Here is a 13274-nt window from a genome sequence, read left to right on the forward strand (position 1 = left end):
GAATCAACACCTGCCCTGGAAGAAGCACTCTTGAACGCACATCAATTATCCACTTTCCATTTAGATGAGGTCACAGAGAGTCCTTGTTTAGGTGACATTCCTCTGCCACCACAAGAACTCCTTTTGAAGGCAAGGTATTATTTGAATGACAGTGTCCAAATCTTGGCAGTGCTGTGTCCATACATTTTGAGATACCATTTTTGTTTGTCCGGGGTTAAAAAAGGCATCTGGGCTCTGCTGTCACCAGAACCACACAGAAAGCACATGTGAGAGGAGAGGTACTGGACTGGACTTATCGTTCACCCTCACAGGCATCTTCATAAATTTGAATGCCTTGAAGCCTGAAGTAAGCTATCACTGCCAGAAGAACTTGTGAAATACTCTGGCGCGTAGATAAGCCCAATGCAGAATGCAGAGAGAACTGATAATGAAAAAGAGTTGAAAGATACTTTCTGCAACTTAGCCTTATGGGCACATGAAGGTAAGCTTCCTTGAGATCAAAGTTACCATCCAGTGATCCTTTTTGCAGAGAGGGTAACAGTGCTGTAGTCAACATCAATCTCTTGAAAATTGGGAGATAAGTGTTGAGGATAGATATATAATAAAATTGGTCATCCAAAATTCTGGTCTTAACATGCTCAGCTAAATTTCTGATCCTTCACCATGCATGTCTGCGAAGAACAGAACTAGTAGCAGCCACCCTCGAGGGGAGGCCTGAACAGAACCACAACCACACTGCAAAGAATGCTTACCCACTTGTTCATCACATGAAACAAATCCAGCAATTCTTTCAACTCAATACAAAAGCCAACCTCATTTTTTTACATTTAGGAGATATTTGTGAAAGGAGATAATTCCAGCATATCTCTGCAAAACATCCTCCACCACATTCAACACACAGGAGGAATAGCTAAGCCTATGCTGAGGCAAAAAAATAAAAATTCCCCTTCCCTAAGCCTTCAGTAGAGTAATCTGGCCTTTTTAAAGTGAGAACCTCTAATCAGAGTAATCAAATCTTCAGCCATTTTAAGCATATGTTTACTAACCTAGCACAATCAAGCCTCCTCTTAATAGTGCGCTTATTAAATCTAGCACAAAAGCAACCAACAACGCAGCGTGGTGCCTAGGCAAAACAATGACAATGTATGATAATCCTATACTGTATCTGCTTCCCCACAAAAAACACAAGAAATTTTTTCCCGCATACCGGTAATATACTGAGGCAGAAAAACCAAAATGTTCTAGCGAAAAAAGATTCAACTCTGTACTGCCGGTGACTAAACTCTTCGGAAAATCTCAATCCGCAAACAACGCCTGCACTAAATATAAAATGCATTCTACATGCGGGAAATGCAACTGAAAAGGAAATGGAGTGCGTCTGGCGTTAGTACCCTGTACGTACCCTGGCGATCTGGTCTAAAACCATGACGCCATGACCCCCGCTCTGGGTATTCGACGTGGGGGGACTAACTGGGGCCTAGGACTATGCACAGCAAGGAAAGCAAGAACATCTAAACAGAATACTAATGGAAGCTACAAGTAGCATCCTTACAATAACAGTCACAGTGAAACCTCCTCTTGCCCTGGAAAATTAACTTGTACTACTTCCTTCCCTCAGCCTACTTTCAACAAGGAACCAATGTCATCCCATGGGGTCTTCTCTTTCTGGTGGGGGTCAGCAGCTGTACCTACTTACATTCTACACACCTCACTGCCAGAATGCAAATAAATAAATAAATACACCTTAGCTGTGTTGGACGGTGGGGTGAGGCAGGGTGCAGAGTGTCAGGTGATGGTTGGTCTTCAATCATGGCTGGCTTGGGTTATTGCTTAATGTATTTATTTTCCCTGACTAAGCCTACATAAAGAACATGCACTGCACTCCATGACAACAATGTGATGTTCACACAGTATCAAGTGTGCCATCAACACAGAACCCAAACATAATTTTAACACACAACTGCATCATAAATCACAACAATACAGGTAAACATGTATGCAACAACAACAAGAAAACCCAATTCAATTCCTCAGAGCACTTTTGCTACCAAAATGTAAATATAATCAAATAAGACAGACTACACCAATCTTGACTCCTCTTTTTAAACAGATAAGAGAGATAAATGCCAGCTTAGGGGCATTATAAAATTGTGGAAACATTATAAAAAAGTATGGAAATTTTTAGCAAAAACTGCGGTCCTCAATACACAACTTCACTGCTCTCTAACAATTCATTATATTACATGCTGCAGTTTGTATTAATCACATAGGTCCATCTTACAGATTATTTGTCTTGTGCTGGTGTTTTCAGATGTGCAAAACTAGCTTTTGCACAGTACCTCCAAGTCCCCTAAATAGCAGAAGCAATGCAACATTAAAACATTAAGCATTAATATGGGCACTCTGTCTTTAATAGATTGTGGTGGAAACCTAATTACCTGTAATTGTTTTATGGAAATAATCAGTTTGCAAAAGATATATACCGTTGACCCCTCCCCCACAATTCATTCAGCAGTAAAATTGAATTCTAAAACCTTTTAAATGCAAAGAACATAAAATGCCCAAAACGAAGAGCATACAATTCATGGAAACCTAATAAAGGTGTTAATCTGTATCTACATACAAAAAGAATGCAGTTAGGTCAGTTACAATTGCCTAGAACTGCTGGATTCAACTTTCCTGAACATATTCAGCATTAAACATTTAGGATGAACAATTAGTAGCACAGAAACTCGGCTATACAGAATAAAGCTTTGTAGTCACTGCTGAGGCCGCGGTGGTGCAGCGGTTAACGTTGTCGCCTCACAGCAAGAGGTTTTCCTGTTCGACTCTCGACTGGAGTGCTTTCTGTGTGGAGTCTGCATGTCCTCCCCGCGGTCGAGTGACATAAAAAGACATGCAGGTAGGTGCGTGTGTGACTGGGCGTGCCTTCTTTGAAGGTTGGGTGTCGGGCTGGCAACTTGGCACTGTAAAAATCCACTGCCAATCATTAGCAGACGGGAGTATCGCTGTGGCGACCCCTAATCGGGAAAAGCCGAGAGACTTTAGTCACTGCCTTCCCAACGTGAATGGGGACATTTTCACCTCTTCTCAAACCAATTGTTTAATTTTCTCACTGGAACGTTCACTGACTGCCTGTTTTAACTTGGTTTTCAAGTGATCATGCTCTACCATACAGCATAATAATGTAACCAGACCACAGCTCTCAACCTTCTATCTCTGAAATGAGGAACATCAGCCCTCATAATGTAGAACAAATGGGCAAAATGTGGAACACATACAAACAGCTTACTAACAACTTCAACTACAAAGGTCATGCAATGGTTAAAATATGCTAGTTTTACACTTACAAAAGATCTTTTAATGAATTAATATGGTTCTTTATTTACCATGGATATCAGTTAAAACATTCCTAATAATGAATGTGACAGAATGTTTCAGTGTAGAACTTTAAGGAACATGAACTTTTTAAGACCCTAAATGAGGTACATTCCTTGTAATAAGGTACACTTGAGAAGTAAGAACCAGACAGACTACACCACCTAAAAATGACCCAACCTGCCGTTTCTTACCATATGCCTGAATATTTTGTTAAATGTGTATCTTTTATCTGAATATGTAAAAAGTTTCAGTATTTTGTGGTCAAAATATAATGCCATAAATGATTAACAAAAAGTGCACTCATTTGCAAGATGAAATATTTACTGTGGCCCTGTTTCACAACCAGCTGGTGTTGAAACAAACCTTCGGTCAGACCCGATTTAAAGGACTTCCTAAAACCTGTTAGCTAACAAATATATAAAGCCCTTAAAGACAGTGTCAGATCTATACCATAAAAGTTGCTGGCTAGCTCATTTGTGTAGCCTCTTCTAGGCTACTGAATCGAGTGAATGGGACACCCACCTGTATAAAGTCCACAGCCATTAACAAAGATGCCACACTGTTGCATTTAATGGGCTACCTCCGCAGATGGTGACAATCAATGTGGAGCACTATGCGAATACTTCTGCCAAGTAGTTGTACGAAAGAAACACCTTGCACAAAATGGTTAACATACAAGAAAATATATCCATGTAAAACAAGTCAGATGCAAACTTTATTTTAATGCCACCATGGCTTGTCAACATTTACAGACTAACTTAAGCAAGGCATACAGTCATGTAAAGTATCTGCCACTTGTATGAGATGCCCACAGTCATTTTTTTTTTTTTATGCGTTTGTTTTCTAGCCAGCAGACATAGCTTCTAAGTGATATAGGAGCTCACGGTCTTCATACAGACCCTCTTATGTAATTTCAGGCATTAACTCACAACTGTCCAGAATTCTGCAGCATATCTGGACTTTTACTTCATATCTTTCGTCTGTTCCTTTCAAATTTGTGGCTTTATCGTAAATCATTAACAAGTGAAGTCGCCAAATAATTACAAACATCTGAGCTTCAGACCTCACATCCTTCAGAAAAATGCATGATAATGCAAAATCTGTTATTTTAGCAACTTTCTAAGTTTTTAAGAGCAATATTTAAAATCTGTCCCTGATTTTGAGTCTTTGTACTCCCATTATTTTTGAATTTGTCCAAGACTTGCACCAAGATGTATTCTTATCTTTGTATTCTTATCTCCTGTTGTTTTTTGTCATAACTACCCTCTATGGAGCTTTTCTCCCCGGGCCTCCACTGAAAATGGACATGTATCCAGTTGGACTAGCCCGGTCAACAAATGTAAAATAAATAAAATAAAAAATAAATAAATAAAGATGCTGAAGAGTATGGTTTCAGGTCACAAAAGAAGACATTTAACATTTGTTTACCAGGAAATCCAGCAATTTAAGCTGTTTACAGATGTAACTTCAGCAGACATCCTAACTCTACATCACTACACTACTCTAGTCTACATACAAAAAACTACAAAGTTATGTTCAGTTATGTTAAAAGCAAATTAAATAAAATCCCTCACCAGAACAATAGGACAATAACAGATACCACTTAAAAATTAAACTTGTAAGCTCAAAACCATAACAGTTTTTAATTCACCCTCTTAATGTCTAGGCAAATAAATGGCCTTACCAAAAAATGGATCCTGCCCAATTTGCTTCCGAAGAGCCTCTACAACAGGATGGCCAAAGGTGATATTGGGTACAAAATGCCTGAAAACAAGACAAAGGATTTTATTTGCAGGTTTCAAGTATCTTCCGCCTGTTGCTACAAAAAAGGATGTGCAAAATTTAAATAAGCCTTATCTAGCAAATCTAGCCGACCCAGTTAATTATCTACTGGACCTGCTACAGATTGTACTTAAAACAGAATTATTTACACTCTTGGGAACCATATGAGCGGGAAGTCTTTTACTGCTTCACACCTCACCCCACTACACCTCCAGAAGTTATGTTCTATTCAACAAAACTGCCTTTGCTGCAAAATAATATTTCCTTACATCTCCCCTTAGCCATCAGCCTTATAATTTCAAACACATCCATTACCTGTAAGATGGAATCCACCTGCACTGTGTGCGTTTCCATAAAATACTTAAGGTTCAGTTATGTCAAGTTCTTCTAACCGGTTTCTGTAAAGCTTTTGGTACAGCGCATGTACATCTTTACAGGTCTTCTCTAAATGACTTCTATTTTGTATATGTCCTTGCAATGAAAAGTGCATACAATATACCGGACTTTAACTACTATCTACACTGAGATGGGTTATAAGTTTTTTTTTCCACTGGTGATGTTTTTCTACAAAAAGTCAAACTGAACAAATACAGAAAAAGCCACCACTTCAAGTTCCACATTAGTCCTGCAATACTGCAATCTGGATCCAGGACAAAAGGTTGATGCCTAACCTGTTGACTATAATTTCATTAACATACAGAAGAAATCAATCAAAACCCCAGTTCAATAGGGGCTTCAGTGTCTGTAAGAGCTGGCCAGATACGGATGAGACTGACCCAGCTGTTGTTGGTTCACTCAAAGGACAAGGGGAGGCAGTTCTGTCCTACCACTTGGTTGACACCTAGTTATCTAGGATGTATGGGCCTAGGAATCGTGCTAATATTGTGCAGAAGCACATACCACGGGATACAGCAGGAGGAGGCATGCTCCTAATGTAAGTAACCTGTGTCAGAAATCGAACAGCGGCAGCACTCAACTTTCCTCACGTATCTAGAGGAAAACAGTTTTTAGTACTTAATAAATAAGCACCTATCCAGGCATGTCTAAGGGTCAGCTCCCGGTGTTTTCTCTGGTCTACCTGATGAATCTGGGCATCTTGGAGCAATGCAGCAATTGCCTGATGTGCACAGACAACCCTCTCCTCCTACCACCCAACACTACAACCTGTGAGAGATGCACTTATATAACCAAACTGGAAGCAAAGCTCTCTTCACCAAAGACTGGACTAGACAGTCAAGAAGAGAAGGTAAACACTTGCACCACACCACACCACACCACACTCAGCACATAGTCCCTCAAAACCTACACCATCAAAACACACACAACAACACAAACGCAAGTAACCTCCACCCCCCAGCACAACCCAAATGGCACACAGTTCTCAAACTCAGTGTGCCACTCAACCACAACCCATAAGGCATAACAACGTACCCCAACACTCTAGTCATAGGTGACTCTATAGTCAGGCACACTGATGTTCCACTCACCAGGCTAAACAAGGAGAAAAAATTTATTGTCAGCTGCCTGTCAGGTGCCAGGATCCACAACATAATGCATGCACAGGTCACTCCACAACAAGTACAAATATGGCTCTGTCATTGCCCATGTTGGTGTGAATGCCCCGAGACGTACCTCCCTGGACTACATGAACAGAGACATGGAGGAGCTCTCCGATCTTGTAGCCCAGGCAGGTATGACCCTAGCCCCGAGTAGCATCCTGCCATCACCCAGAATGATACCACAGTACAAGGACAAAATGATCGACTTCAACAATTAGCTAAGCTTCTGGTATCATTCTAAGGGGATCCAGTATCTGTCTGCTTGACATGACATGATCGACAGACCACGATGCTTTGCCAGAGATGGCCTGCACCTTGGGATTCTGGATACTGGCTAAGGCTCTTGCCACCCCTTGGGATTCTGGATACTGGCTAAGGCTCTTTCCACCCCTATAGTGCCTTTTTTAGGCAAGGTTCAAATGACAAATTAACCACCGTAACAGGTACAAGCAAGCAAAATCTGAGGGTAATGCTACTCAATGCTAGAAGTCTAAACCTCAAAATGCATTCTCTCCAGGCACTCCTTAAAATGGAGAACATCGACATCTGTGCAGTGAAAGAGACCTGGTTCAAGGCTCCAGAGAGCACCCCTGCATTACCAGGCTATATTTCATATCACACCTTTCAGTCACCTAACCTGGACCGAAACACTATTCATTAAGGATAGCCACACCTCCAGGCTAGTCGCAGCATATGCATCCGAGATTATCCAAGTGCAACTAACTCTGGGCAAGACTGCAATCCAAATTGTAACCTGCTACAGATCCCCCATCATGCCCCAGGATTCCCAGTTCTCATTTCTTGATACACTGGAAAATATTAGGGTACAACCCAACACCCTAATAATGGGCGATTTCAACTACCCCGCCATTAACTGGGAAAACTACTCGTGTACCAACTCTTTTGCTCAACGTTTTCTGGAATTCATAAATTTCAACACCTTGGATCAACTTATCCACACCCCCACCAGGGCAGCAATATCCTAGACCTGGTCATTACCAACATGTGTGACCGGTGTTCCACACCAGAGGTCAATTCCTCATTGGTCAGATCAGACTACAAGCTAATCACCCTAGACATCCACATCCTGCTCCCACTCCCCAACCCCCATTAGGGAAACCACCGTAAAAAATGTATCCAAAGCCAACTTCATGCTTCTTAAGACAGAAGTGGCAAACTTCACAACACCCATGCAGACGGACAATAGAGGTATGATTACTGAATCCTACACAAATGCACTTTATAAGCACTTACAGGAGTGCATGGATCGTGCTATCCCTAACAGGACCAAGGTGCTATCCTCCAAAAAAAAGGAAGCCAACCTGGTGGTCCCCTGCCATAAACAAACTCTATAACGGAAGAAAGAAACTGTTGCAAAAAAGAATAAAATCCTATGACTGGAGGAACTCCCTGGTCAGCCTCAGTAAGAAGCCGAGATCCCTCATAAAAATCCTCCAAAGCTAGTTACGAAAACAAAATCGCCACTAATTCTAAAGACAGCCACAAAGCATTCTATAGCTATGTCAAGAATCTCAATGGCAACACTCAGATATGCTCTGAGTTACAGCACAATGGCACTAAATATACAGAACCAACTGATATTGCCAACATCCTGGCAGATAGGTTCAGTGCTAACTTTACCTCCCTCTCACCCCCTAAAGGGCCCATCTCTATACCGGAAGAATGCAAAGTTCCTGTAATCACGGCTGCACAGGTAAAAACCACACTCTTCAAAAGCCAAGAACACTGCATCCATGGGTCCTGACAACATCCCAGGTTGCGTTCTACATGAACTACAAAATGAACTGGCACCCCACCTAAGCACCATGTTCAATCATAGCCTCACCTCAGGCTTTCTGCCCACTGAATGGCACACAGCGACTGTTACCCCACTCTACAAAGGGGGAGCCACCATGGAAACTGGGAACTACCGCCCCATTAGCCTAACGAGCCTGGCCTGCAAGGCCATGGAACTTATAAACAAAGACATTGGTAATCTCCAAACTCTGGACCTCACCTAGTTTGGGTTTGTAAAAAGCAGATCAAGTCTCATAAACCTGATAGACTTCTTTGAAGCAATCACCAAAGCCGTAGACGAGGGTAAGGTGGTTCACACAACCTATCTAGATCTCACAAAGGCTTTTAACACCACCCCCCACTCTGGAATTATAGATGAACTCACTAAACTAGGTATAAATCCCTAGATCACAAGATGGGTTGCCAACTGGCTCACTGACATAACCCACACTGTGGAAGTAGCAGACTCCAAATCCTACATCAGACTAGTGACAAGTGGAGTACCACAGGGTTCAGTCCTGAATCCTCTCCTGTTTGGTATCTACTTTTGGTCTGTCGCATAACACCTACTCAGAGGCGATCTCTGCCTACCATACAAAGCTATGTCAAACCCAGAGCTTTTGGACATGCTCCACTTAAAGAAATCCCAATCCCTCTGAGCTACAAGCTCTAGGGACCTAAACCTTGTCACCACAATAAACAGAACATGCTGAAGGGATGGATTCCTGTCCCAGAGACTTCCCATACTCTGGAACAAACTACCTATCTATATCAAACAAAGCGCCTCATTAGCACTCAAGAAAAATCTTGATGATTGGATGGGAAATATGAAATTCACCCCGGGGATCAACTCTGTGGTTATGCTCGACAGGGGCACAGGAAAATAATTTTCTTGGGTGGCAAAAGCCAGGGTACCTTTTTGGCTAAGCTTATATAGGCCCTAGGGCCAATAGCCTAGTATCTAACCTATGAACCTATAAGGGTACACTCCACCATCAGGGCCATCCCACAGGACAAGTAAGCTGGTCTGCTCCCTACAACCCAACTCTTGCCTCAGTGGGAATGAACTGGATGACTGGCTCTTGCCCCTTGGGAGGAATAAATGGGTTGGCTTAGCTCTTGCCCCCTGGGAAGGAACAAACAGGCTGAATTGATGCCAATAATGCAGCCATCAGACAGGTATCATAGGTGGTAGTCTACTTAACACCGAAAGCTTACAAAAAACTAGTCTGCCAAACCTGGAGGCATCTCTCACAGCATGCTCAGTTTAGTGTCTAATTTTTTTTCTTTTTTTGTTGACTTGTGTGTTTAGACTAATTTTAGAAGACCCATATATTACACTTGATATATGCACACACACGCACGCACACGCATGCACGAGAGACACTTTTTAAATTCAGGGTGTAGTTATTCTTTAAGTCTGACTCAATCTAATTATACTCGAAATTCCTGTGCTAGGGAGAATGCTAGCTCTAAGAAGTGTAGCTAGCCTGGGAGTGAAGGGGGCAGCCACATTGGGCACATGACACCGAGGAACAATCAGATAATGCATTTGTAGAAATCCATTAGTGCTCAATGTGCAGTTTAGTTCATTCTCAGTGTTTCTTACAGGTTTAACAAGTGGTTTGCTACAGTTAGCTGTAGCAAGCCACTTGTTATACTTTCACAGCAGCTGGTTTGCTACAGTGTAAAGTAGAGAAAGGACTTATTTTTTAACCTTAAGTACACTAAGGGGTGGGTAGACTTGAGCTTAAAATTGAGGGGGGGCACTAAATCAAGGAATGGCCCTGAATGCCGGAAAGGCTAGCTACAGATCTGTTAGCTCTCACAGGAGCCACAACAATCATATAAGGTCTTCAATATCTGCCATTAAATAGCCCAGCAAACACCCAGCTATCGATCCTAACATTTCCCAGCTAAACACCAAGGGTCAGCTGATTCATAGCCAGTCTTCAACTACATCTGTTGCTTAAATTCTAAAGTGGCATATCCAGGTAGCCAACATGCTACATCTCGCCTCGGAGGACAATCGCCAGGGTCTGCTCCAATCTTGCATCCTAAGACAGACCACTCTAGCTGCTACTGGAATATTGTATGCCATCTGCATAGGCTATACACTGGCCTCAGTGGCCAATGGCAAAGATACTAAGACTAGAACATAGTCTAACTATGAGTAAGCAAAGTAAAAAGGAGCCTTATAAGTAAACTGCCTCAGTTTGGGATTCGTATTACATCAGGAATCCACAGTCTGACATTCTGCTGAACTTCCTTTGCATTTAAAACCAAACAGCAGTATCTCTCAACATTCAGTACGAGTACCTCCATATCCAAAATTAGTCTGTCACTGCACCTAGGAAGTGCAGATCAAACATAACTGGGACATGAACCTTACAACAGTCTCTACTCCTTGGAGGCTTTCCCTGACTGGTATAAACCTGTCCTCAACTTCAGCCACAATCACCAACTCAAAAACTATCTAAAATTTCTGCCAACAAAAACAGCCATCCTGCACTTGCCACAGTACTCCAGGCCACACACAGCAGCCAAGAAACCTGCATCCACTTAGCAACCTACATATATCCTTATAACCCTAACCCTTTTATATGGAAAATCAAAGTGAAATACAAATACTGTATAAACATTAAATGCAATGTACAAATAGTAAAGCTGTTCAAACTCTTTCATTGCCACGACAACTCTACACATTGAAAATCTTCATATGAATACATGACACTATTAAAAAATTGTAAAATCAAATTTCTCTAAACAAAAAATAAAAGAAATCTATATCCAAACTATACATTAATATGAAAAGCATGTCTATTTACATAATTAACAATATGAACAGCACTCAACAGTTGTCAAGATGTACAAGTTACACTGCAAATATCTGGGCATTTTTCAGGACTGTGCAAGAATTCATCTCCTACCATACGGGACACTCAAGTCAGCTGATTCTGGTACTATTAATATAAATATAAAAATATGTATTCTCATAGTGACTAACAAAAATTAAACAAGTGTAATGCATTAATATGATCAAAGAGAGGTTAGTTATATGCCTCTTCTTCGTCACATTTCATGTGATTCCCTTCACATAATACAGTAATAAGATATAACTGAACTGTGTAAGTACTCCCTTATTTTAAACGGCAAGGCACTCAGTTAAGGAAAACTTTTGCAAACCAGTATCCCAATGGCTGAAAAAAAAAAAAAAAAAACCTGCAGGGGTTAAATCGAAATAGAAAAGGCATTACAAGCGTAAATGAATTAAGCCACTTGGCTTCCTCTTTGACTATGTAGTGAATATTTTTTTCATAACGAATTTTGTACCTCCACCTCCAACTCCCTATCCAGAAAACAGAACTAAAGTCTATTGTCGGTCTCTGAGACCACTACTAATAAAAGGGCTTGACAACCAGCAAAAAAGGAATCACACTCTTGCTGAAATATCCAACCAAATAATTACAGTCCGCTGAATAAACCTTCCCCAAACAAGCAAAACTTAACACAAGCTATGTTGCATTTTATTACATCTCAAGCCATTAATTTTCTACATTGTTCAAAAATATAACTCCAGATTTATCACGCCTTATAGTAGCTAGGCTAATGATGTAGCCTCTTTGCTAAATTCTGAGCTCTACATACCCCAAAGTAATTAATGGAGTCAATGGGAGGCATAGAATGGGATCTCCAAGAATGCGCCCAATAGCTTGCTCACTTCTGCTGCTAGTTATATATAAAAAGTCATGTTTAATACTGCCTGCCCGACTCCCACTTGTGCTTACCTCCATTCTTAAAATTGCATGACACAATACGTTAGCAGGACCACCGTTATGGCTTGGAGTGGGTGAATCATGAGAAACATGCTCTCCCCCTCCCAGACAATTAAAGATATTCTTCAAGAGCCTAAAAATAGAAATAAAAGGACTCGGCAGTCTTTGGAAATTGTATGACGTTATCCTTGTTAATGTCAAGAAAGAAAACAGCAGCTATGGCTAAAAAGTACTCATTTACTTCACCTACAATCCCAGATGTGAATGAAGTTGAGATGGCATAACAACCAATTGGAGAACGGAATAACTGAGATAAGCAAAAAAAAAAAAAAAAACTGTATTCGGAGGTTGTTCAAATTGGTGATTCTCTGTTAAGACGATAAAAAAAAACAACTTTGCAGTGTGGAGGGTGTGAAGTTCACCGTTTGAATGTTATGCACCTAGTTCAGTAATAAAAATCAAACTGTAAAATACATATTACAAAATAATAAAACAGAAAACAGTAGGTAGTTCACAGTTGAGTTAAAAATAGAATATCTTTTACTGAAACACACAAACAAGTGATCCTAGCTGAGTATATTGAAAAGCATCAAAAACATTCATTATTTATATATAATCAGGTTACTTGGAGTAAGGAAGTGGTTAAAGAGTGTGGTGCTGTTAAAGGCAACAAAAGCATTAAACTCATTCCTTTAACGAAGTTCACCATAGTGTAAACTGAGACTCTGCTACCTTAGAACAGAAACTAAAAGGCTTGAGACAAAAGGCTTGAGACAAATTAAAATATACAAGAACAGCTTATTAACACTTTATATAGGCTAACCTACTAATCCAAACTTATTAAGAAACTAACTCACTAACAAAATGACTAACTAACTTAAAAAGATCTACCACTAGACATCAGAATACACATTAATACATATAAACTAAAACACTTTTAACATAGATCACTTTTATACCAAATGAATACTTCATCAGG

General features: G+C 40.6%; 1 protein-coding gene across 1 annotated transcript in view; it reads right to left on the bottom strand.

The window, feature by feature from the left end:
• RPE (ribulose-5-phosphate-3-epimerase) overlaps window positions 1–13274 on the bottom strand; it is a 154444-nt gene that overhangs the window by 110378 nt on the left and 30792 nt on the right. Inside the window, exon 2 of the mRNA XM_044060699.1 lies at window positions 5066–5145. Coding sequence (XP_043916634.1) covers window positions 5066–5145 — 80 coding nt within the window. The remainder of the gene's footprint in view (window positions 1–5065; window positions 5146–13274) is intronic.

This window comes from Protopterus annectens, chromosome 2.part0 (genome assembly GCF_019279795.1).
Source record: "Protopterus annectens isolate FY-2018-M chromosome 2.part0, PAN1.0, whole genome shotgun sequence".
NCBI classification, from domain to species: Eukaryota; Metazoa; Chordata; order Ceratodontiformes; family Protopteridae; genus Protopterus; species Protopterus annectens.